Source organism: Oncorhynchus mykiss, unplaced genomic scaffold (genome assembly GCF_013265735.2).
Source record: "Oncorhynchus mykiss isolate Arlee unplaced genomic scaffold, USDA_OmykA_1.1 un_scaffold_266, whole genome shotgun sequence".
NCBI classification, from domain to species: domain Eukaryota; kingdom Metazoa; phylum Chordata; class Actinopteri; order Salmoniformes; family Salmonidae; genus Oncorhynchus; species Oncorhynchus mykiss.
In genome coordinates, this window is record NW_023493722.1 from 163,681 (window position 1) to 189,368 (window position 25,688).

Below are 25,688 nucleotides of genomic sequence, written 5' to 3' on the forward strand. Positions count from 1 at the left end.
GGTTTTGGGCAGTAGCTTCCACTGCCCAGACTGCCCATCTCCTTAGTCAGGTACATCTCCTTGAACTTAGGTTGTTGTGATTCCTGCTCTTCTTCCTCTTCCTGATCCATACAGTTGGAGGAAGGGTAGGGAGTCGGGATGCGAAAGCTATTGTAAGACTTTCGACTGCCTGGCCTCTTAGGTACACCAGCCTCAGTAAATCTCACGCGGGACTTGGTGTTAGTCTTATCGTCTAACAGACTGGTGAGTGACGCTGTGAGAGATCTCTGTGACAATGGAGAGGAGGCAGCATCTTGGATGCCCAGTAGTTCGTAAAGACCTGGGATGATGATCTGCATCAGCTTGTCCGATAAAAACTGGACAATCCTCAGACACAAGCCGGCAAGCTGTTGTTTTGTCAGCTGTATTCCAGAAACAGAAGAAGTGTTTTAAAATGTTGCATAGTGCGTCTTTCAAAAGCTTATGAACAAGGCTAAACATTCAGTGATCATTGTATTCTAAATAAGCTTTCAGATCTTACCGGGTCAGAAATGCCATTACGAATCCTACTCCATTGCCTGAAAATGATTAATATGAATTATTCATATTAATAGTATTAATATTGTCAGAAATGTCGGTCAGTAGAGTCATCAGATTAGACAGTATTTTACACATGCTTTGTAGCAATTGTTTTGACAACATTGTAGTGTGATGTAACTTTTTCCGCAATGGAAATGTAGTTGATGAATCTGCTTTCATACAATCCTTTACAGGTTTGATAGTAGTACTGTACCAAAGAAAATAGAACATACTCCTCAGTTAGGTTCTGCAGGAAGTTGATAATCAGTGAAAAAGACTCAAGATTTTTCGCACTGTTGAGGCTCTCTTCTTCTGTGGTTTCCACAGTGCTGCTTTGCTTCTGGTAGAAATAAACATTATGAGTCTCAAATAATGGCACCAACAGAGTCAAACTTAACATATACAACAAATATCATACTGAAAGAACTTATGAACCGTTAGAGAGTGGAGGAGCATTGGCAACGTTGGACAAATTTAAACAACTGAAACACAACAGAGATGGTTGTGGTACGTCAACATTGCCAATGATAGCATCACTATAACATTTTATTGGATTAATGTTGTAATATGAAATGACAAGGTCAACTTACCATCTCATTGACAGCTTCAGAGGTCAGGTGGTCATCCATCACACAGACAGGCAGGTCTAGAGACTGGGACAAGGCTCTATGGTCATAACCAGGAGAGAATGGAAACATCAGAGCAGTCCCAATGGCAGAATCTAACCACTGTCTTCATGTCAAAGACTTGACCCTACAAATGACTCCATGAATGACGCCTGACCTGCCCCATAACAAGTTCTTTCTTATTAGTCTGTCTCTCTTAATCTCCACACAAATATCTAACTGGACTGAGTGTAAGTGGCCTTACCTGACTGTCTCAGTGTCAGAAACATCATAGTCTTGTTGTTCTATGTCCTCCAGGGACATCTCAGCTACAGCAGACGGGGCAAAGCCCGGGATGATCTCTCAAACTGAAAATAATGACTGTTTATGTGAACTGAACCATTTACAGTGGCTTGCGAAAGTATTCACCCCCCTTGGCATTTTCCCTATTTTGTTGCCTTATAACCTGGAATTAAAATAGATTTTTGCACTGTCAACTGTGGGACTTTAGGTATGTGCCTTTCCAAATCATGTCCAATCAATTGAATTTACCACAGGTGGACTCCAATCATGTTGTAGAAATACCTCAAGGATGATCAAGGGAAACAGGATGCACCGGTGCTCAATTTCGAGTCTCATAGCAAAGGGTTTGAATACTTATGTAAATAAGGCATTTCTGTTTTTTTCCATTTTAAATTGCAAAAATGTCTAAAAAACTGTTTTTGCTTTGTCATTATAGGATATTGTGTGTAGATTGATGAGGAAAATGTTGTATGTAATCCATTTTAGAATAAGGCTGTAATGTAAAAAATTAAATGTGTAAAAAGTCAAGGGGTCTGAATACTTTCCAAATGCACTGAAGCAGTCTATGAGATATATCTTATTACAGTTTAGGCCTACCTTGTTATTTTCTTCCATCTGGCAATATCATATTAATGGATTAAATCTATTTAGTTTGTTTTGTTGCTAGTATTTTTATTAATAGTTTGAAAATACAAGTATTATCTACTTTCTGAAGGACAGCCAAGTTGATAGGCAACATAGAACCTACAGACAATTATGACATCATTGGAACACATGCACGTGTCACAAACACCTTTAGCCCAAAAAAGCAGTGTAGCAGTGCTGCCAAAGCTGGGGGCAATACACTTTTATTAGGCTTTTATTCAGATTCACAAACAATGCTCTACTTGAAGTCAATGAGTAAACATGTAGCAACATGGCTGAGCTTTAACGTGTAAGTAGAAGTTGACACTAACCATATGTATAATCCTAAAATGCTTGCCCTAAATACCAGTCTACAACCCAGGTATGTCTCCTGCTATTTATAGTATCTTTCAAGTACATCTTATTACAGTTTAGGCCTATCTTATTATTTTCTTCCATCTAGCAATATCATTTTAAGGGCAAATACACACATGTGTTGTAGGCCAATGAACTCCATAGTTTTAATCAGAGTTTATAATAAGGAAGGGGAATTCTGTAACAGGTTATGACATCAAAGGTATGGCAGCTATGGAGAATCATTTTCAAAACAATGTCCAAAACGGGAAATCATTGGATGTGATTCATTCGATTCTACGCAATTTCATCTTTGAGGACTGACATGGAAGCAACCATTACACAACCCTGAACTCAATAACCCCACCCCAGTTTCAGAAGAGATATCAAACCATATCTGGTCATATTGTATTACATACTGTCATGTATTGTCATGTTGTGTCTTTCTGTCCTTTCCTTTCACCCTGTCTCCCTCTGCTGGTCGTACTAGGTTACCGTTTCTGTCCCTCTTTCCCCCAGCTGTTCCTTGTCTTCTCTGACTACCTCATTCACCCCTTTTCCCACCTGTTCCCTTTTTCCCTCTGATTAGGTCCCTATATCTCTCTCTGTTTCTGCTCCTGTCTTTGTCGGATTCTTGTTTGTGTTAGTCATGCCTGAACCAGACTATCGTCATGTTTGCTGCAACCTTGTCCTGTCCTGTCGGAATCTGCCGGTCCATCTGAGCCTACCTATGTTTGGTTATTAAAGAAGCTCTGTTTACATTAATTCGCTTTTGGGTCCTCATTCACGCACCGTAACACATACACCCAGGCTGTGCCTGGACACTGATGGATGGCTATATGGAGCATCCTTGTCCATCATGTTCAGTGTGTTAGTGCTCTCACCACAGAGAGGCAGCAGCCTCCACTGAGCAGCTCAGCAGCCTCCACTGAGCAGCTCAGCAGCCTCCACTGAGCAGCTCAGCAGCCTCCACTGAGCAGCTCAGCAGCCTCAGCAGCCTCCATTGATATATACTTATACTGTATTGCAATGCTTCTGGTCACTTCCACACTATGATTTGTCTATTTGTTTTGGGATTTGTGTGTTGGCCTGTTTTGAAATAGTTTGATAATAACCTACTACTTTGACCTAATGCACTTCATCAATGATGGTGGTTGTATTGTTTGGGATTTGTACTGATAAGCATCATGTTGTCTTACTCTAGGGAACTTTCCAGCAAATGTGGATCTCAAAACAGGAGTTCGAAGAGGGCGGGAAGCAGTGCGTAGACAGGAAGTGCCCTTGATCGACCACCAACAGCATCTGCTGCCTCCAGAACTCACAATAACATGTCTAGTTTAACCTTTTACTGTGAGCTCAGGAACACCCAAGGACGGTAGTTCTGTCGATTTAAAAAAATGTTTTTTTAAAAACTGGATAATGGAATCAGCCTTTTATCATTTTTTGTAGAAAACATGAACTATAACGAACCGTGTCACATATTCCATTGCTATGAAAAGGGTGAAAGGCTGAGTTCCTTTTGACTCCATCTTCAGTATGCCATTTTCAGTTTGTTTATGGACCTTATATTCTGATCTCAACCTTCTTGACAGGTAAGAAACACTTGGTTAGTGTATGTGTCTTATCCAATGGGTTGTCAGGTGAACGTTGAAGATGCTTCTTGGAGGTGATCTAATGATGTCATTGAATCGCTGTCATTGAGTTGCTCACTGGACAAGACAATTATTCACTGAAAATTAAATCTGTCTTTCATTTCACTTATGTTGATACTTGATTGGCTATTTGCTGTCTTTTGAAAATACAAAAATAAATAACTGTTTTATGAAGCACTTGTAGACATTCATTGTTTTCAAAATCATATTTTCAGCAAAACAGATACATACTTTTACAATATGACATCAAATCAAATAAAAATAAAATAAGTGGTATGTAAATGATTGTCAAAAGGCTCCAACCACCCAAGTCATAGACTGTTCACTCTGCTACCACACGGCAAGCGATACGAGAGCACCAAGTCTGGGACAAAAGGCTCCTTAACCTGTCTACGATACTGGTTCCCAATTGGGAATCAACCCTCCCACGTGCAGCTGGAACGGTGGCGCATGGAACGCAAAAATATTCTTAAAAATATTTAACCTCCACACATTAACAAGTCCAATAGCTCAAATGAAAGATAAACATCTTGTTCATTTAGCCAGCAAGTCAGATTTCTAAAATGTTTTACGGCGAAAACATAGCACATATATATGTAAAACCACCACCAGACACAGCTCATTTCAATAGCCAAAACATGCAATCAACAAACGCAGGATTAAAAAATAAATCGCTCACTAACCTTTTGAAAATCTTCATCAGATGACAGTAATATGACATATTACACAGTACATATTTTTTTTTTTCAATAATATGCCATTTATATCCATAAATGTCCATTTACAGTGAGTTCACCTTCAGAAATTACTCAAAAACGCCCGCAGGAAATCTATGTAGCGCGGCAAGATAACGTAAAATAGACATCATAAACTTTGACTAAATATACATGTTCTACATATAGTTAGAAAGATACACTGCTTCTTTATGCAACCGCTGTGTTAGATTTATTTTTAACGTTACAGAAATCGCACACTATTCCATATTGTGAGACAGCGCTCAGTTCCAAGCTACATTTCCACGTAATGTTGGAGTCAACAGAAACACAGATTTAAGCATAAATATTCCCTTACCTTCGATGGTCTTCGTTCAGAATGTTCTGGAAGGCTTCATACTTACCCAATACATCGTTTGGTTTCAAGTCTTGCGTCTTTGTATTAGCTACTGCTAATAACATCAGCTGAAATGCACCCAAAACGTCCTCTGGTCCGGATAAGTTGCGCATCAAAACTTCAAAATTACACATTATATGTCGACTAAACAGGTCAAACTAAGTGCAGAAGCAAGCTTTATGATGTTTTAGACGTGCAAAACAAACTTCAATTCAATCGCCCATCGTCTGCCCTTCTCTTCAGTGCTGGAAACAAAGGAATGACTGTGACCAATTCGCGCCCATACGCACAGCCTATTCTCTCGTGGCACGCACTCATTTCACTCCCATAGGGTCAATTCTCGCGCGATTTGAACGGTTTGAAGCTCTAATGAAAGAGGACATCTAGCGGAAGAGATAGAAAGTGTCCCCAGAATCATAGCTGGTTGGGAAGGGTGGGGGCATGACGTCAAAGTTGCTCCAACTTTCATGGCCACAGAAACTAGTTTGGAAGAATGCCTGCCCTGTGAGTTCTGCTATACTTACAGACATAATTCCAACGGTTTTAGAATCTTTAGAGTGTTTTCTATCCAATAATAATTTTTATTTGCATATATTAACAATTTTTGAAAGATTTTTTTTCCAGTTTACTAGGGGTACCCAATCTCTCCAAAGGGGGCGTATGTCTGCCATATCCTCAACAGGTTTTAACAGCTTCTACCCCCAAGCCATAAGACTGCTGAACAGCTTCTACCCCCAAGCCATAAGACTGCTGAACAGCTTCTACCCCCAAGCCATAAGACTGCTGAACAGCTTCTACCCCCAAGTCATTAGACTGCTGAACAGCTTCTATCCCCAAGCCATTAGACTGCTGAACAGCTTCTACCCCCAAGCCATAAGACTGCTGAACAGCTTCTACCCCCAAGCCATAAGACTGCTGAACAGCTTCTACCCCCAAGTCATTAGACTGCTGAACAGCTTCTACCCCCAAGTCATCAGACTGATGAACGTTAATTAAATGGCCACCTGCACTATTTGCATTGACCCCCTTTGTTATTGATGTATTTTTCTAATTGTTTTCCACTGACTCTCTTGAATTGGCTCAATGCACACTCACTACACTCTACCCACACATTCACTGTGACACTGACCGACTTTCACACTAGCTGCTGCTACTGTGTTTATTATCCATCCTGATTGCCTAGTCACTTTTACCCTTACCTACATGTACATACTGTATTACCTCAACTACCTCGCACATTGACTCGGTACTGGTACTCCTTGTATATAGCCTTGTTATTGTTATTGTGTTACTATTTAGAAAATATTTTCTTACTTTTTAACTCTGCATTGTTGGGAATGGGCTCGTAATAAAGCATCTCACAGTTGTTTTCGGCGTATGTGACCAATACGATTAGATTCTCATCTGAACAAATGAATGCTCTCGTTGTTTATAATGAGGAATTTATTTAAATAATTTGGTTTTCCTTGAAGATTTGAATGTGCTGAGAAAGCCTTTCGTGATGGATCTAGACAATCTGGTGAAAAGGGAGGGTTTGCGACTCTTCTCTTCAAGTGGGAAGGACGATGCGATATCATAAATTCCCTCTGGAGAAAAGGAGCCATGAGATGTTGTCATCGTCTCTGCAACGAAAGACCATCCAGCATGCCATCAATTTACATTTTTACTCATTTATCAGACACTCTTATCCAGAGAGACTTACAAGGAGCAATTAGGATTAAGTGCCTTGCTCAAGAGCACATTGACAGATTTTGCCTCGTGAACTCAGGGATTCTGAACCAGCAACCTATCGGTTACTGGCCCAACCTCTTAACCCACTAGGCTACCACCCAGCCCACAGTACAGTATGTCATAGGTAACAACTCAGAGGAGTACAATGTCTTTCCAAATGAATTAGTGGAATGGTAAAGGGATAATGTCTCAGTCTTGACTGAGCAGCAGCCTAAACAGCAGCAGGGCTTACCTGTAAAGTACACAGTAGGGGAAATGTTCTGAGGCTGGTACTCCAGAGACTCTTGAGGACAGAGGTTCTTACTAACATTCTTGGAACCCTGGTTGGTGGGAAAAGGCACATTAAAACAAACTTAAATTTTTTCGGTATCTTAAAGTACAGCATATCAACTGCAAAGAACCAGTGCAATGCCATGACACAAAGAATCATATAAAAGGTCAACAGCAGTGTTATTCATGAAAGATGTATGTGTACTATACCTTTGTGTTAAAGGTGAGGACCTGCTCTCCAGTACTGCTGATGGTATCCCTTTCCAAATCAAACACGCCTTCTACAATGTCACTGGTGGCCACGCTGGTAGCGGACTCAAAATAACATTTAGCAGTGGCTTTGGTGATCATTTGAAGAATGACCATGCAAGTAGAAGTCTTTGGATCGTTCTGGACTGAAACATCAAAGTTTATGTTTTCATACTCATCTGACCACTGTCTCAGGAAGCACTTCACTGTCTCTTCAGCAAATATCTGGAGAAGCTGAGAGGAGAGCTCCTTGGATATGGCACATTGTTCATTTCCCCATTTCAGCCTTGAAAGAATGGAGTCTGAAGCACTTTTGGCTGCTTCCAATGTTAAGACCTGTGGAGTGCTGTGGCTGTCCTGAAGGGCTATCACTTTATCCACCAATTCATGGCTGAAAATGTGGATGGTCCAAGTGGAAATGATTTTTCTCAATTTCCTAACAGCAGATCGGAGGTCGTCAAGATGTGAAGCACCCTGTCCATTTTCCTGTGTGTTCTCAACACTTTCCACCATAATGTCCACTACCACCCCAGCAGCTTGCCTGACTTTGTCCACAAAGGTTACAGGAAGTAAGTCCTCTGTGTGAAAGAAGTCCTCAATGATTGTGTTTCTAACAATGGGAAAGTCAATCTGAGCAGGAAACTCAGTGGGGATGGGAGTCCCGGGTAAAGCAAAGTGCCATTTCGACTGCCTTAATTTTGAAGTAGGTGTTAGAGAGATAGAAGAGCGTGAAGAAGAGGTATTTCTTGTATTTTGGCTGTCAGCACTCCTACAACGGATCGTGCCAATATCCTCCAGCATGGATCCTGAGAGCTCAGTGGTTTTAGGTAGTAATTTGTGCGGAATGTCCACACAGGCATCGTTTCCACCAGGTGTAACACTGCTCTGGTTGACCTCAAGATGGCAGAGACTTGCTCTTTGTGAAGCAAGACTGCTTTGATATGTAAATATTTGGATTGAACCAAGTGTTGTGTCTGATCTTTGAAGATCTTTTCTGAGAAACTCCGTAATCTTACTTTGCAGACTGTAGTAGATTTTACGAGCAACAGACCAGATTCTTTTCTCAGAAACCTGTCCAGTGGTGAGCAGGGAGGTTCCAGATACCATGTCAGATGATTGGGTGGTCTGGGTGAGCTCCTGCTGGTCTTTCACCATGGTTTGTATAATATCAGTAGATGTGGTGGATGTAGATACAGACTGGAGGTACTTATCTGTTGTACCGTCCTCCACAATGTTAAATGATCTAGAGATGACATCACTCACTCCTTTCTCAGCTTTAGTTTGGAACTCATGACTAGAGAGTTTTTGGAGGCTCTTCGTAGAAAGACTGTGGGAAGATGCAATGCCTTTGGAGGCAGCCGTGCTGCAATCTAGACTTACTGGAGAGGTTCGCTCAGGAGAACCTTGGAGACGTTCAAACATGTCTTCACATGGTGTTGGGGACCTTGACAAGGAGATGTCCTTCAGCTGAGACAGAACACCACCTACCAATATGTTGACCTCAAGGGACATATCAGATATTTTCTTTTCTACTGTGGAGAAGCAAGGTGCATTTGATGCCTGATCTTCGCATGAGGTCAAGATTGTTGAAATGACCTCTTTGGTACTATTGGTCAGTAGAGCCTCGTCTGTTTCAGTCCAGAGAAGTTTTGAACTCTCGCTGACACCCCTGTGTAGAGCCACTTCAAGGTTCAAACTGTGCAAGTGAGGCACACTCTTACTAGCTTGCCTCAAGTCCTGGCTTGCCAAACAAATGTGCTCCTTAGTCCCAAGATGTCCAGAGTCCTCTGTGGGTATATGACTAGACATTCTGCTCAGCATGTCTGACCTCCGCTGATGAATGATGAAGTCCTTTAATGTCTTCTGAATATTGTTATATAAACTAGTGGTAGCAGACCAGATCCTGCTCTGTAGCTTTTGTGCATTTTCCTGGAGGTCAGGTTCTCTCTCCTCTACTTCTGCAGGTTGCGCCGAGCTCTGCAGGTCTTCCACAAATGTTTCAATGATGCCAAAGGCAGCAGAATCCGCACAAATATCCTTTGACCATGTGTACTGGTTTTGAATGGAACAATACCTGGATGCTACAGAATAAGCAGGCTGTGCACTAGTTAAGCTACTGGAGGACTTTTTAACTAGGAACTCACTCACTGCTTGAGTGGCATTTCTCTTAAATTCCTCACTTGAGAGTTTTCTAATACAATCTAACAGACTAGTCAAAGAAGCTGTGGCCTTACTTCTGCTGTCCTCAATTTGACAGGGGAACTCACATACTATTGGTGATGAGGCCCTGGAATGGGCAATATCCCCAAGCTGAGCCAGAACACCCTCTACAAATTTCTCTCTCTCAATAGAGAAGCCTGATCCTTTTTCTCCAACAGTGTACAGGGGGTCCTCCTTTGACACCTCAGTGTTGTACACGACCAGAAGCTCTGAGATGACTTCTTTGGTGCAAGTTGTCAGAAGGAGCTTGCTTTCTTCTGACTCAGTTTTTGCCCAAAGAAGTTTTGAGCACTCACTTAGGCCTCTTTGTAAAGTAACTTCACCAGTGGACTCTGGCAACTGAGGCTCACTCTTACTGGGCCTATACGTCATGTCTAAGCAAGGAAGTGGAACTGTCTCCTTAAACTCAGCATTTGTGATGTTATCATCAGATGTGACAATGCTCTTTAAGGCACATCGCTGAAGCTTGCTGAAATAATCTTTCAAGTTGTTTTGGATGCTGTGGTAAATGTGAACAGCAGCAGACCAGGCACTCTTCTGTTGGGGACTCTCTTCAGATTCAGCCAAGGACTTCATATCTGACACGAAAGTCTTAACAACTACTGACGCTGCTGAGCCCACTGGGTGAATTGACTCTGTCTTTACAATGCCAGACAATGTTTGACCTGATACAGCACCTGTTAACTCAGACTGAATGACTGAACTAGGAAAGCTCAAACTACTGACTTTTTTGTCAAGAACTCCACTCACTGCTTGTATTGCTGATGTTTGAAACTCCCGGCTGGAGAGTTTTTGGATGCTCTTAGATGTGAGCGTGCAGGAGGAACCAGATTCACCAATATTGTAGCTGGTCTCGTATTTCCTTATCAGGGCATCAAGATCCTCAATGAAGCCAACATGCGATGCCAAAAACGTGATCTTGTCCTTCAGATCTTCCAGCAAATTCTGTTTGTTCTCGTCAACAAAAGCCACCATTGTGTCAGAGATCATGGTCATGACTTGCCCTGTTAGACTTTTGCTCTCTTGGTCAACTTTTTCAAGTTTAGCAGCCAGCTCTCTCACCATGCTCTCAGTCACCTTGGTCTGTGAGTCTCCCCTTACCGGTGTCACTACAGAGGTTTGACTTGCGGAGGCACTCTTAACGACCACTGACAAGGCCGACTTGACATCTTTAGCCAACTCTGCCATTACAGCAGGGGTTAGCATCATAGAGCCTGCACTTCCAGATGGAGAATTGGACATGCATGCAAGTTTGGATAGAGAACCTTGCAGGCTGTCCTGCACACAGGTGACAAGGGTGTCCTCTGAGACACCTAAGAGGACTTGTAGCGTCTCAGAGTTGGTTGTTTTCTTCTGCACATCAGACAGAGAGGTTAGAGTCCTTGGGAAAAAAACCGCAGAAATCATCAAAGTCAAACAAATAATATGTAAGGCTGTGATGCACATTCAGTGTGTCAAATACATCTGCACCATTGAAAACAATGAGGAAAACGCTGCTGTTTCTCTGAGAAAAAACCTTAGTGTGATGTCAGCCTAACTGCTTAATTTCTAAAGCCCAATAAAATGTATTTTGTATAAGTCATTTGTATTGAAACTGGCCTGTAGATATCTATCTATCCTGGCAATATCTATCCTCTACAAAAATCCAAATTGCTATAAACTTCAAATACTGTAACTTCTAATAACTTCAAGGACAATCATAAATACAAGGCTGTTTGAAGAAATGTTAAAGGGAAATTTCTAAATGTTTCAACTTCATATTCATCATCTCCAGCACCACCCCAACATCAGCATATGTGAAAAATGGGCATTTCTATGTTTTGTAGTAAAAAAGAAAGAGGAAGATAAGTGTTTTCTATGACATCATCAACCAATTAGCAGGCAATGCCTACTCATAATTGGTTAAAAATCACACGATGCACACTGATGATGTCATTAGAATCTAGAGCTGAGCATTTAACCAACATTTTTGTTATTTTTCGGTTTTTAAACAACTAATTGACCGACGTCGGCTCAATTATTTGAATTCCATATAGTTAATTTTTTTCTTCTTCTGTGAGCTCGATGCTCAGTTTCTGTAGAGATAAATCAGATCAAGCACGAACTATGCAATGTAGTAGGGAGTTGTAGTTTCCAACAGGCCAATATTCTACATAGTTTAGCACAGAAAATACGGCAATTAATTCCCATAATCCATTGCACGCCCACTTGCTTGTCCACTCTGTGTGGAGCAGATACGGAAACCTCATTGACTGAGACGGAGAGAATGCATGAGAGAGATAAAAAGCAGTTGCGTTGCGAGGATCCTCTACCTGGAAATACATGATCTAAGTGATTGACAGTTGGTGTTCAGCGGTCATAAAAGTAGGTCTTATTTACTTAGAAGAACTACTAAAATAGTGATTTTGTCAGACAGAATAAGCAGCAGCTCTATAGAGATGAGTTGATGACTTGGAATGAAATAATAAAGTCATCAAATAAATATTTTATATGAGAAAGTAAATGATGGTTGATAAGTCATAAACAGTAATGGACAGTCACTACCATCATGGGACTTTTATTCATTGTTTTATTATGTGTTGTTACAGCATTCAACACACATAATCCATAGTGCATTCAATGTCTAAAAAAAGTATTGAAATCCAAAACCGTGATTATTTTTTAAATATTTGAATGGAAACCAAACCAACCTCAAAAAGCACTAATTTCTCAGCACTATTGGAAACAGTTACGTCCCTCTATATTTTTTTTACTACAAAGCATGGAAATGTGTAATTTTCACATATGGTGATGCTGGAGATGAATATGAAGTTGTTAAATTTCCCTTTAAGAACATACCTCATGGCCCCCTTGGGCAGGTAGCTTCCACTGCCCAGACTGCCCTTAGTCAGGTAAATCTCCTTGAACTTAAGTTGTGATTCCTGTTCTTCTTCCTCTTCCTGCTCCATACAGTTGGAGGAAGGGTAGGGAGTCGGGATGCGAAAGCTATTGTAAGACTTTCGACTGCCTGGCCTCTTAGGTACACCAGCCTCAGTAAATCTCACGCGGGACTTGGTGTTAGTCTTATCGTCTAACAGACTGGTGAGTGACGCTGTGAGAGATCTCTGTGACAATGGAGAGGAGGCAGCATCTTGGATGCCCAGTAGTTCGTAAAGACCTGGGATGATGATCTGCATCAGCTTGTCCGATAAAAACTGGACAATCCTCAGACACAAGCCGGCAAGCTGTTGTTTTGTCAGCTGTATTCCAGAAACAGAAGAAGTGTTTTAAAATGTTGCATAGTGCGTCTTTCAAAAGCTTATGAACAAGGTTAAACATTAGGCAGAGTTTTCATGGTAATCTGATTAAATAGTCAGTAACATGATCTTACCGGGTCAAACATGCCCTCACGAATCCCCCTCCATTGCCTGAAAACAATATTGTTATAAATGTTGTCATATCAGGATGCGTGGCAGAATAGTTTTTATTTAATTATTTGCCTGATCGTGCTTTGTGTCAGTTGTTTTGGCAAAATTGCAATGTGACAACTTTTCTAGCACTGAACATTTTTTACAGATTGATCAGTTTCTAATTTGATCCTATTTCCTTGAAGGTGTGATAGTACCAAAGAAAACAGAACATACTTCTCAGTTAGGTTTTGAAGGAAGTCCATAAGTGTCAGATGTTCCACATTGTTGAGCTTTCCCTCTTCTGTGGTTTCCATCACTGAGGTTGCTCTGCTCCTGGTAGAATTGCTCTGCTCCTGGTAGAAATGTAATTATATTGCAAATAATCAAACTTAATTAACAGCACATATAATACTGAAATAATTATTAACTGTTAAAGAGGGGAGGAGCATTGGCAACGTTGGGCCAATTAAACAACTGCAACACAACAGAGATGGTTGTGGTACGTCAACATTGCCAATGATAGCATCACTGAAATGACAAGGTCAACTTACCATCTCATTGACAGCTTCAGAGGTCAGGTGGTCATCCATCACACAGACAGGCAGGTCTAGAGACTGGGACATGGCTCTATGGTCATAACCAGGAGAGAATGGAAACATCAGAGCAGTCCCAATGGCAGAATCTAACCACTGTCTTCATGTCAAAGACTCACTCACTCATTTGCTTTGTCAAACCTACCCCTTAGAATGACTTCGATATTAAAAACCCAGGCTTTCCTAAAATGTTTACCTCAGCCAGTCTAGAACCCAGGTGTGTCTACAAAACACATGTACTCCTCCATAAGGTTCATGGCTTGCCTATTGTTTTATCCCAGTACAAGAGGGGCAACTGGATTCAGGATTAAACACAAGCAGTCTTTAAGGTATATCTTATTACAGTTTAGGCCTACCTTATTATTTTCTTCCATCTGGCAATATCATTTTAAGGAATGAAATCTGTTTTGTTGCTAGTATTATTAGTAACTGTAGGAAAATACAGCTGTAAAGTACAAGAATCAGCTACTTTCTGAAGGGAAGCCAAGCTCATAAGCAATTTAGAACCTACAGACAATTATGACAAAGTTGGAACGCATGAATGCGTCACAAACGCCTTGTGGTCACATGTTATTTTAGGGCGTGGCTCCGCATTCGTGACCGGTTCTCATATTTCTTTTTCCCGGTATCCGTTAGTGCTGGAATTTGCGATTAATACTTTTCTCATGCCGAAACCGGATTAAATAAATACCGGTAGTTAAATGACAAAAAATATGATATTCGCAATGTCATTAAGCAACAACAACAACAAAAACATAAATAGCTACTACAATTTCTAAACATGATTTTGTCATCAGTTCAGTACCATTTGTTTGATTTTGTGGACCCACGACTAGACTTTATCCATGTTAGCTAGTTGCTAGCGATGCTAGTCAGCATAGGCTGCTACGTGATAAACAGTTCGCGTTAGCGAATTAGCTACCTAGCTACCCAGCCTAACAAGCTGTCAAATCCAATGGAAACCGATGCAACCCTGCTGCCAAATAAGGGCTAGCTCGATGACCCGTGGTAACAGTGGGGTCCCCATGAGTTTCAAGGCTTTAATAAGTGCTATCGTGCAGAAAAAGAGAATAAAATACTGGTTGATGAGCTAGCCAAGTTAGCAAGACGGGTATGACCGTTAACAGCGTGCATGCACAAATGCATGACGACACATTGTATCTCAGTGAAGCAGGCATGCAGAACGAGATCGCCCCACCAAGCCAGATAGTAGAGGGGTACAACAACGCCGGGACACAGAGGCATAGCTCATACAATTATATTTTGTTCCAGTCAATGACAATACATGTTGAAAAATAAATACCTGCGTCAAATATATGGCATCACATGCTAGTCCAAAGATAGCTTGCATGATTTTTTTTTTTTAATCCGGGGACCACTAGATGTCCTCGTATATCCACATTTAGATCAACTGTACTTGATTTTTCATCAGTACTGTGAATGACAAGCCCACTGAATCTAGTTTAATAATCTTTATACTCAGCAGGTAGAGGCCTAGGTACTTCAAATCAGTGCTTAATTTGAGCAGGATCATGCCAGAACAGGATCCGGCACCGTTCCGTTCTGGACTGTTTTGTTCCGGAACCTACTTGGCCGAATCCGGTACCTCTCGTGCCATGAAAAATAATTTTCACTTTTTGCTATGTAACAATTATAATAAAAGCGATCAAAGTTCATTCGAGTTGCCTCTTCGTCAATTATCCTGCCCCCTCATCTCTCCAGAGTTGCACTTCATCATTTGTTTCCTTATAGAATCATAGCTGCATGAAGGGTTCTGGAGGAATTTTCTAAAGTTACGGAATTACTGCTGTCTGTTCAGAAATAAATTAAATCATTCAGAATAGCCTAATACGTCATGAGAAACCCTATAATTTAGCTACAAAGGACCAATGGCCCCTGTTTTTAAATAGCCTAGCTGCGGATTGTAGCCCAATAACAAAGAATAGCCTACAGTCGGGAACGCGAGGCAAATCTGTCAGTGAAAAAACAGCACGCAGACAAAACAGGCCTTTTGCAATATTTCAAATACAATCGAGGGAAAACACAGGTTGAAAAGCAATGACTCTTGCTGAAAAGATAAGACTATGCTGTAGACTACCAAAATATTTGATCAACTCCCAAACATTGTTTTACAAAACAGAGAGAGGGAGAGATAGGCTTTTGACACGAGCGCATCGACAATCTCCAGCGAGTGAGCTGCGCATCATTGGGTGAGTCAGTGAAACTGGAAAGCATTTTTAGGACTAATTTCCTCCTCATATTGTAGCCTACTATATGTTTCTCCACAAACCTAGGCCTATAGGCTATTGATGGATTCAAGACAAGGTCGTTTTTATTGATCTCAGATACTAAGTTTGTCAGTGTCAAAGTAGCCTGCCATTTCGATCATTTGTGCGGATTAAAAAAAGATAATGCCAAAGTCTCCAGTCATGTAAAAGGATGTAGAATTGCACGAAATGCGGTTTTAAAAAGGCCAACACTTTCCCGGACCCTAGGCTACTAAAAATGTTCCCCATGTGTTCACCTACTGTAAATGGCTCTACTCTACTGCTCTACCCAAATGTGATGATATGCGTTCAATGCTCTATTATAATAGGTGATCTTTTTTCTCATGAGTTCTGGTACCACAGAGCCCCCCCTCTGGCACCTCCCAATTTACAAATTAAGCTCTGCTTCAAATTTTTATTTTACAAGGCAAGTCAGTTAAAAACAAATTCTTATTTTCATTAAAGGCCTAGGAACAGTGGGTTAACTGCCTGTTCAGGGGCAGAATGACAGATTTGTACCTTGTCAGTTCAGGGATTTGAACTTGCAACCTTTCGGTTACCAGTCCAACACTCTAACCACTAGGCTACTTGTCTTCACGAAGGGTTTCATGTGAGCCTGTTTGCATCCCTCCCAGCTGCCCACTGCATTGAGGCTAGGTAACACAGTCACCACAGATAAATCCATGATAACCAAAAACTTCAACAAGCATTTCTCAACGGCTGGCCATGCCTTCCTCCTGGCTTCTCCAACCTCGGCCAACAGCTCCATGGGAAAGGAAGATGATTCTAAGAAGCAATTTGTTCATTTGGCTGGTGTCAAGTAAAGTATGTGACTAGTACTTACAATAGGAGACATGGTTATGTGATGGGGTGATAGTACTTATAGTAGGAGACGTGATGGGGCGATGGTACTTACAGTAGGAGACATGGTTATGTGATGGGGTGATAGTACTTACAGTAGGAGACATGGTTATGTGATGGGGTGATAGTACTTACAATAGGAGACATGGTTATGTGATGGGGTGATAGTACTTACAGTAGGAGACATGTGATGGGGCGATCGTACTTACAGTAGGAGACGTGATGGGGCGATGGTACTTACAGTAGGAGACATGTGATGGGGCGATAGTACTTACAGTAGGAGACATGGTTATGTGATGGGGTGATAGTACCTACAGTAGGAGATATGGTTATGTGATGGGGCGATAGTACTTACAGTAGGAGACATGTGATGGGGCGATAGTACTTACAGTAGGAGACATGTGATGGGGCGATAGTACTTACAGTAGGAGACATGTGATGGGGCGATAGTACTTACAGTAGGAGACATGTGATGGGGCGATAGTACTTACAGTAGGAGACATGGTTATGTGATGGGGCGATAGTACTTACAGTAGGAGACATGTGATGGGGCGATAGTACTTACAGTAGGAGACATGTATTAGGGCGATAGTACTTACAGTAGGAGACATGTGATGGGGCGATAGTACTTACAGTAGGAGACATGTGATGGGGCGATAGTACTTACAGTAGGAGACATGTGATGGGGCGATAGTACTTACAGTAGGAGACATGTGATGGGGCGATAGTACTTACAGTAGGAGACATGGTTATGTGATGGGGCGATTGTACTTACAGTAGGAGACATGTGATGGGGCGATAGTACTTACAGTAGGAGACAGCCACGCCAGCAGTGCTTTGTCAACATTGTCCCATCACGCACTAGTGACTCCTGTGGCAGGCCAGGCGCAGTGCACGCAGCAGTGCACGCTGACACGGTCGACACGGCTGGCTTCCAGGTTAAGCGGGCATGGTGTCATGAAGCAGTGTGGCTTGGCTGGGTTGTGTTTCGGAGGACGCACGGCTCTTGGCTCTCGCCTCTCCCAAGTCCATATGGGAGTTGTAGCAATGGGACAAGACTGTAACTACCAATTGGATACCACTAAATTGGAGAAGAAAAAAAAAGAAGTCACCTTGGGGGTTTGTGGTATATGGCCAATATACCTCCACGTTGCGTTGTGCCTAAGAACAGCCCTTGGCCGTGGTATATTGGCCATATACCACACCTCCTTGGGCCTTATTTCTTAATTGTACACATTTGGACACTTTTACAATTATTGTATGGTAAACATTGACATCTGCCTGGGTGGAACACCCTCCATAATGGGTGTCTGTGTGGGACACCCTCCATTACGGCTCCATCAGTGCTGAGCCCTCTCACTCTGATTGTATGGGACACTCAATTACGGCTCCTTGTGTTTCCAATCTTCTTCCTCTGGCAGGATTACTTCCACGTGCAACTGTCAGACGACAAGCACGTGAAGTACTTCCTGGAGCTGAGCTATGCTGGTGCCATCCTTCGGGACAGCTGGGTCCTGACAGACGTTGGCATCACCCCTAGCAGTGCCATCTGCTGCCTGCTGAAGGTACCAGCCGAACACCTAGCTGTTTCTACCCGAGCTTGAAAATGCATATCAAAGTGAGCTGGCTATTGCTTGAAACAGCTTCATACTATCATTAACATAAAGTGTTTCAGATATAGTGTGGTGATATATAGTATGGTGATATATAGTGTGGTAATATATAGTATGGTTATATAGTATGGTTAAATAGTATGGTTATATAGTATGATTATATATATTATGGTGATATAGAGTGTGGTAATATATAGTATGGTTATATAGTATGATTATATAGTATGGTTATATAGTATGATTATATAGTATGATTATATAGTATGATTAGGTATGATTAGGTGATTTAGTTCATTCAAACAGGTGCCATTAATACAGGTAACGAGTGGAGGACAGAGGAGCCTCTTAAAGAAGAAGTTACAGGTCTGTGAGAGCCAGAAATCTTGCTTGTTTGTAGGTGACCAAATACTTATTTTCCACCATAATTTGCAAATAAATTAATAAAAAATCCTACAATGTGATTTTTCTGGATTTTTTTTCTTTCTCATTTTGTCTGTCATAGTTGAAGTGTACCTATGATGAAAATTACAGGCCTCTCTCATCTTTTTAAGTGGGAGAACTTGCACAATTGGTGGCTGACTAAATACTTTTTTGCCCCACTGTATAGTGTGGTGGTATATAGTATGGCGATATATAGTATGTTGAGGTCACCCTGCTTGAGACTTAAAGTAATATTGCCCTTGCTCAACCAAGACCATGGTTATGGTAGAGTATTTGGTTAGTAAGGACACTGCTTTATACCGAGACCATGGTTATGGTAGAGTGATTGATTAGTAAGAACACTGCTTCGTGAGTGTGAAGTGTTGTTGTACAGAGGTCCCTGGGTACATGTCCAGAGCCAGACAGGGACAGAACTCACTCTGTTCCACAAAGTTCTGTGGAAGATTTGCTAACAGAGGAGAGTGGTTATGTATCTAAGTACAAATTTAACCATCAGAATAATGTTTATTTGTGTTCCTTACTCCTTACTTACACATCCCATCATTGACATAGTCAAAGCCAGACCTTCTGTCTGTCTCTCCTTCTTGCTGGTTGACTAGAGTGGAAATCTATAGTATTGTATGGTTGACCTGGGATAGAGCTGAAATGTGGCCCGATGTAGTGTTGCCTTTGTACCAAACACCCTTACAGTCATAAACCTTTTCCCCATGTAATCGCCTCGACCTCAGTCTGGTGTTCGCTAACAGTATCTGAAGAGTCTGTATACCCAGTGGTGTATAGTACAGTAGAGCACAGCAGACTACAGTAAAGTACAGCAGACAGAGTACAGCAGAGTACAGTAGAGTACAGTAGAGCACAGCAGAGTACAGTAGAGTACAGTAGAGCACAGCAGACTACAGTAGAGTACAGTAGAGCACAGCAGAGTACAGTAGAGTACAGTAGAGCACAGCAGAGTACAGCAGAGTACAGCAGACAGAGTACAGCAGAGTACAGTAGAGCACAGCAGAGTACAGCAGACAGAGCACAGCAGAGAACAGTAGAGTACAGCAGAGTACAGCAGAGTACAGTAGAGCATAGCAGGCCGTATAGTAGGAGAAGAAGAGGCCCTTTGGGTTCATTGAAATACATATTCATATATTTATATATTCTTGACCCAGAAAATATAAAAAACTATCGGCCTATATCGAATCTTCCATTCCTCTCAAACATTTTAGAAAAGGCTGTTGCGCAACAACTCACTGCCTTCCTGAAGACAAACAATGTATACGAAATGCTTCAGTCTGGTTTTAGACCCCATCATAGCACTGAGACGGCACTTGTGAAGGTGGTAAATGCTATTTTAATGGCATCGGACCGAGGCTCTGCATCTGTCCTCGTGCTCCTAGACCTTAGTGCTGCTTTTGATACCATCGATCACCACATTCTTTTGGAGAGATTGGAAACCCAAATTGGTCTACACGGACAAGTTCTGGCCTGGTTTAGATCTTATCTGTCGGAAAGATATCAGTTTGTCTCTGTGAATGGTTTGTCCTCTGACAAATCAACTGTAAATTTCGGTGTTCCTCAAGGTTCCGTTTTAGGACCACTATTGTTTTCACTATATATTTTACCTCTTGGGGATGTTATTCGAAAACATAATGTTAACTTTCACTGCTATGCGGATGACACACAGCTGTACATTTCAATTAAACATGGTGAAGCCCCAAAATTGCCCTTGCTAGAAGAATGTGTTTCAGACACAAGGAAGTGGATGGCTGCAAACTTTCTACTTTTAAACTCGGACAAAACAGAGATGCTTGTTCTAGGTCCCAAGAAACAAAGAGATCTTCTGTTGAATCTGACAATTATTCTTAATGGTTGTACAGTCGTCTCAAATAAAACTGTGAAGGACCTCGGCGTTACTCTGGACCCTGATCTCTCTTTTGAAGAACATATCAAGACCATTTCAAGGACAGCTTTTTTCCATCTACGTAACATTGCAAAAATCAGAAACTTTCTGTCCAAAAGTGATGCAGAAAAATTAATCCATGCTTTTGTCACTTCTAGGTTAGACTACTGCAATGCTCTACTTTCCGGCTACCCGGATAGAGCACTAAATAAACTTCAGTTAGTGCTAAATACGGCTGCTAGAATCCTGACTAGAACCCCCCAAAAAAAAAAAATTGATCATATTACTCCAGTGCTAGCCTCTCTACACTGGCTTCCTGTCAAAGCAAGGGCTGATTTCAAGGTTTTACTGCTAACCTACAAAGCATTACATGGGCTTGCTCCTACCTATCTCTCTGATTTGGTCCTGCCGTACATACCTACACGTACGCTACGGTCACAAGACGCAGGCCTCCTAATTGTCCCTAGAATTTTTAAGCAAACAGCTGGAGGCAGGGCTTTCTCCTATAGAGCTCCATTTTTATGGAACGGTCTGCCTACCCATGTCAGAGACGCAAACTCGGTCTCAACCTTTAAGTCTCTACTGAAGACTCATCTCTTCAGTGGGTCATATGATTGAGTGTAGTCTGGCCCAGGAGTGGGAGGGTGAACGGAAAGGCTCTGGAGCAACGAACCGCCCTTGCTGTCGCTGCCTGGCCGGTTCCCCTCTTTCCACTGGGATTCTCTGCCTCTAACCCTATTACAGGGGCTGAGTCACCCCCCCCCCTTGGGTTGTGCCGTGGCGGAGGTCTTTGTGGGCTATACTCAGCCTTGTCTCAGGATGGTAAGTTGGTGGTTGAAGATATCCCTCTAGTGGTGTGGGGGCTGTGCTTTGGCAAAGTGGGTGGGGTTATATCCTTCCTGTTTGGCCCTGTCCGGGGGTGTCCTCGGAATGGGCCACAGTGTCTCCTGACCCCTCCTGTCTCAGCCTCCAGTATTTATGCTGCAGTAGTTTATGTGTCGGGGGGCTAGGGTCAGTTTGTTATATCTGGAGTACTTCTCCTGTCCTATTCGGTGTCCTGTGTGAATCTAAGTGTGCGTTCTCTAATTCTCTCCTTCTCTCTTTCTCTCTCTCGGAGGACCTGAGCCCTAGGACCATGCCCCAGGACTACCTGACATGATGAATCCATGCTGTCCCCAGTCCACCTGGCTGTGCTGCTGCTCCAGTTTCAACTGTTCTGCCTTATTATTATTCGACCATGCTGGTCATTTATGAACATTTGAACATCTTGGCCATGTTCTGTTATAATCGCCACCCGGCACAGCCAGAAGAGGACTGGCCATCCCACATATGCTCTCTCTAATTCTCTCTTTCTTTCTCTCTCTCGGAGGACCTGAGCCCTAGGACCATGCCCCAGGAATACCTGACATGATGACTCCTTGCTGTCCCTAGTCCACCTGACTGTGCTGCTGCTCCAGTTTCAACTATTCTGCCTTATTATTATTCGACCATGCTGGTCATTTATGAACATTTGAACATCTTGACCATGTTTTGTTATAATCTCCACCCGGCACAGCCAGAAGAGGACTGGCCACCCCACATAGCCTGGTTCCTCTCTAGGTTTCTTCCTAGGTTTTGGCCTTTCTAGGGAGTTTTTCCTAGCCACCTTGCTTCTACACCTGCATTGCTTGCTGTTTGGGGTTTTAGGCTGGGTTTCTGTACAGCACTTTGAGATATCAGCTGATGTACGAAGGGCTATATAAATACATTTGATTTGATTTGATATTCATAATATTTCAGTTAACAATTTAATCAGCACCCAGATTAGTCTTCAATTTAATTTTCACCCAGATTAGTGTTCAATGTGATAGAACAAAACTCAGTACAGCACATGAATTAGAAAATGTTGTTACAAATTTGAGCCACGAGATGGTGGTAGATTATAAATTTAAATAGCATGGACCTTTGATTTGTCTCTGGATAGAAATGACCCTTGGGCACAGATCTAGGATCAGTTTACTCTCACCAAATCCTAACCTTTACCATTAGCAGTAAAAACACAAACCAGACCTAAGATCAGTGCAAAGGAGCCACTTCATCTTACCCCTGTAATTATATGACTCCTAACTTATATATACTGAGTGTACCAAACATTAGAAACACCTTCCTAATATTGAGTTGCACCCCGCCTTTTGCCATCAGAACAGCCTCAATTTGTTGGGGCATGGACTCTACAAGGTGTTTGAAAGCGTTCCCCAGGGATGCTGGCCCATGTTGACTCCAATGCTTCCAACAGTTGTGCCAAGTTGGCTGGATGTTCTTTGGGTGGTGGACCATTCATGATACACACAGGAAACTGTTGAGTGTGAAAAACCCCAGCAGCATTGCAGGTCTTGACACAAACCGGTGCACCTGGCAACTACTACCCCGTTCAAAGGCACTTAAATATTTTGTCTTGCCCATTCACCCTCTGAATGTCACACATACACAATCTATGCCTCAATTGTCTCAAGGCTTAAAAATCCTTCTTTAACCTGTCTGCTCCCCTTCATCTACACTGAAGTGGATTTAACAAGTGACATCATTAAGGGATCATAGCTTTCACCTGGATTCACCTGGTCAGTCTTTGTCATGGAAAGAACAGGTGTTCATAATGTTTTGTTTACTCAGTGTATAAACACAACATAGTTATTTATGTAAAACAAGTGAATTTACTGTATGTCCATGGTCTTATACTTCAGCGGGAGCCGGTGGTGCGTGTGTTCAGTGCCGTGACGGGGGAGACCCTCTCAGTCTTGGGCACTGTGTTTCTCCTGAGTACGTCTGTGGCCAGGCTCATGACCCTGGTGTCCCAGCAGTGTGGGCTTCCCGTCAGCTCCTTCAGACTGAGCTCTCCCACCGGCCTGCAACTCTACGACTGCAACCGGCTGCACGACTACGCCATTGACCTGGGTATGGCCTTCCTTGTGCAGTAGATCAATGGTCCTCTGGCTCAACACCTTATGGATGTAACATAGAGACAAATGGACTGTATGGAACACATTCTTGGTTCATGGAAACCAGGAGGACAACCTGCATGTGTCTCTGTCTCCCAGGGGCTACTCTACGGTTGGACACCTGGGATGGGTGGGCGGAGTTCCTCAGAGGCTGCTTCCTGGGACACAGACTGACCGTCCAACGACACCTGTCTAGGGAGAGACCTGTGATGAGGTCAGAATACACATCTACACACTGAACTGTATGATAGACTTACTATCAACAGTGATGGTACTGAACCTTTATATAGCTTACAATGATAGTACTGACCCTGTATATAGCTTACAATGATAGTACTGACCCTGTATATAGCTTACAATAATGGTACTGACCCTGTATTTAGCTTACAATGATAGTACTGACCCTGTATATAGCTTATATTCTCGTGTTTTTTTCCTTCATATATTTTTTTCTCTTACCCTGATATTTAATACTGCATTGTGGGAAAGAGCTTGTAAGTAAGCATTTTACTGTACTGTTTTATAACCCACTGTATCTTGTGAACTTGACAAAAAAAACTTGAAACGTGTTATAAATACATTGATTCTGTATTATTCCAGGTTCCAGCTCCGGGTGGCACTCTACATCGCTGCTTCTCTGGGCCACCTGGACCTGGCCGGCTGGCTGCTGGAGAGGGGGGTGCGTGTCATTGAGCCGGTGGGGGTTCACCCTTACCGTGAGTGGTGCCACCAGACGGCCCACCCCGACGTCGCCAAGTGTCCCGCTGTCGCCTCCATCTAACGCGGCCAGCTCACCATCCTCAAACTCTGTATCGCCAGCAGCGTTCTGACCCTTGCCTGTCAGGATCCCCAGGGTCGTGACCCCCTGAGGATCGCCCTTCAGTACGGCCACAGGGAGTGTGTGAGTCACCTGGCCACCAAGCTGTGCTCTGTGGTGGTCCTCCCAGGTATGGCCCTGCCCATGCGGACATACCTCCAGATAAAGGGCTGGGTGAGGCTGGGGCAGAGGAGGGCAGCATCCAGGCACTGCATGGGCCTCAACAGGGCTCCGTTCAGGACCAGGGTGGGCGACACGGTCCTGGTGGACGGCTTCACCCTCCCCAAGATGTCCTCCAAGCCCAGGAGGAGTGAGGCCAAGGCGGGTATCAGGGTGATGTCCACAGCCTCTCGACGTTTGACCCCCATCAACTGCCCATCTCATGTAACCTGCCCGCTCCGCGCCCTGGCATCCCAGGATAAACCTCTTCAACTACCGAAGCAACACCCTTTGGCCACGAGGGATGAAAGAGAGAAGAAGAGGGGATGTGGAGGGAAGGGATGTGAGGAGGATGAGAGTGGGGATCAGAACAGCAACCAAAGAAGGAGCAGAGTCCCGCTCCCGCCCATTTCCAGAGACACCAATCTCAGACCTGTGTTTGCCTCACCAAACTCCGCCCAGATCCTCACCACCTCACTGGAGGCCTTTTCTCTCCACTGCGACCGCACACCCAGAGAAAACGCCATATACTGTTTGACCCATGCATAAATGATAACTTTACTGTAACTCAGTGGGGCAAGTAGAACATCCGGGTTAGTGTATGTGCATTATCTGGACTGGATCTGGATTATCTGGATTGTCTTTGTCTCAAAGCCTTTCCATTTCTGGGGTATTGAAGAAGCTTCTGATCTCAACCTTGTTGACAGGTAAGAAACACTTGGTTAGTGTATGTGTCTTATCCAATGGGTTGTCAGGTGAACGTTGAAGATGCTTCTTGGAGGTGATCTAATGATGTCATTGAATCGCTGTCATTGAGTTGCTCACTGGACAAGACAATTATTCACTGAAAATTAAATCTGTCTTTCATTACACTTATGTTGATCCTTGATTGGCTATTTGCTGTCTTTTGAAAATACTTAAATAAATATAACTGTTTTATGAAGCACTTGTAGACATTCATTGTTTTCAAAATCAAAATTTTCAGCCAAACAGATACATACGTTTACAA

The 25,688-nt window shown here is 42.6% G+C and overlaps 2 protein-coding genes and 1 pseudogene across 2 annotated transcripts; 1 reads left to right on the forward strand and 2 right to left on the reverse strand.

Moving 5' to 3' along the window:
- Positions 1 to 6,427: 6,427 nt before the first annotated feature.
- On the reverse strand, positions 6,428 to 8,710 carry LOC118948929. The gene is made up of 3 exons (XM_036973554.1): positions 7,418 to 8,710; positions 7,170 to 7,257; positions 6,428 to 6,828 (listed from the first exon to the last, which is right to left on the reverse strand). The coding sequence occupies exons 1-3, from the start codon at positions 8,609 to 8,611 to the stop codon at positions 6,650 to 6,652; spliced, it is 1,461 nt and encodes a 486-aa protein (XP_036829449.1). The 5' UTR covers positions 8,612 to 8,710; the 3' UTR covers positions 6,428 to 6,649.
- Positions 8,625 to 14,015, reverse strand: LOC118948923. The gene is made up of 6 exons (XM_036973534.1): positions 13,617 to 14,015; positions 13,300 to 13,418; positions 13,047 to 13,083; positions 12,515 to 12,915; positions 8,752 to 11,057; positions 8,625 to 8,653 (listed from the first exon to the last, which is right to left on the reverse strand). Exons 1-6 carry the CDS (start codon positions 13,722 to 13,724, stop codon positions 8,625 to 8,627), a joined length of 3,000 nt encoding a protein of 999 aa, XP_036829429.1. The 5' UTR covers positions 13,725 to 14,015.
- A 783-nt stretch (positions 14,016 to 14,798) lies between these two features.
- On the forward strand, positions 14,799 to 25,548 carry LOC110518253 (annotated as a pseudogene).
- Positions 25,549 to 25,688: the final 140 nt, after the last annotated feature.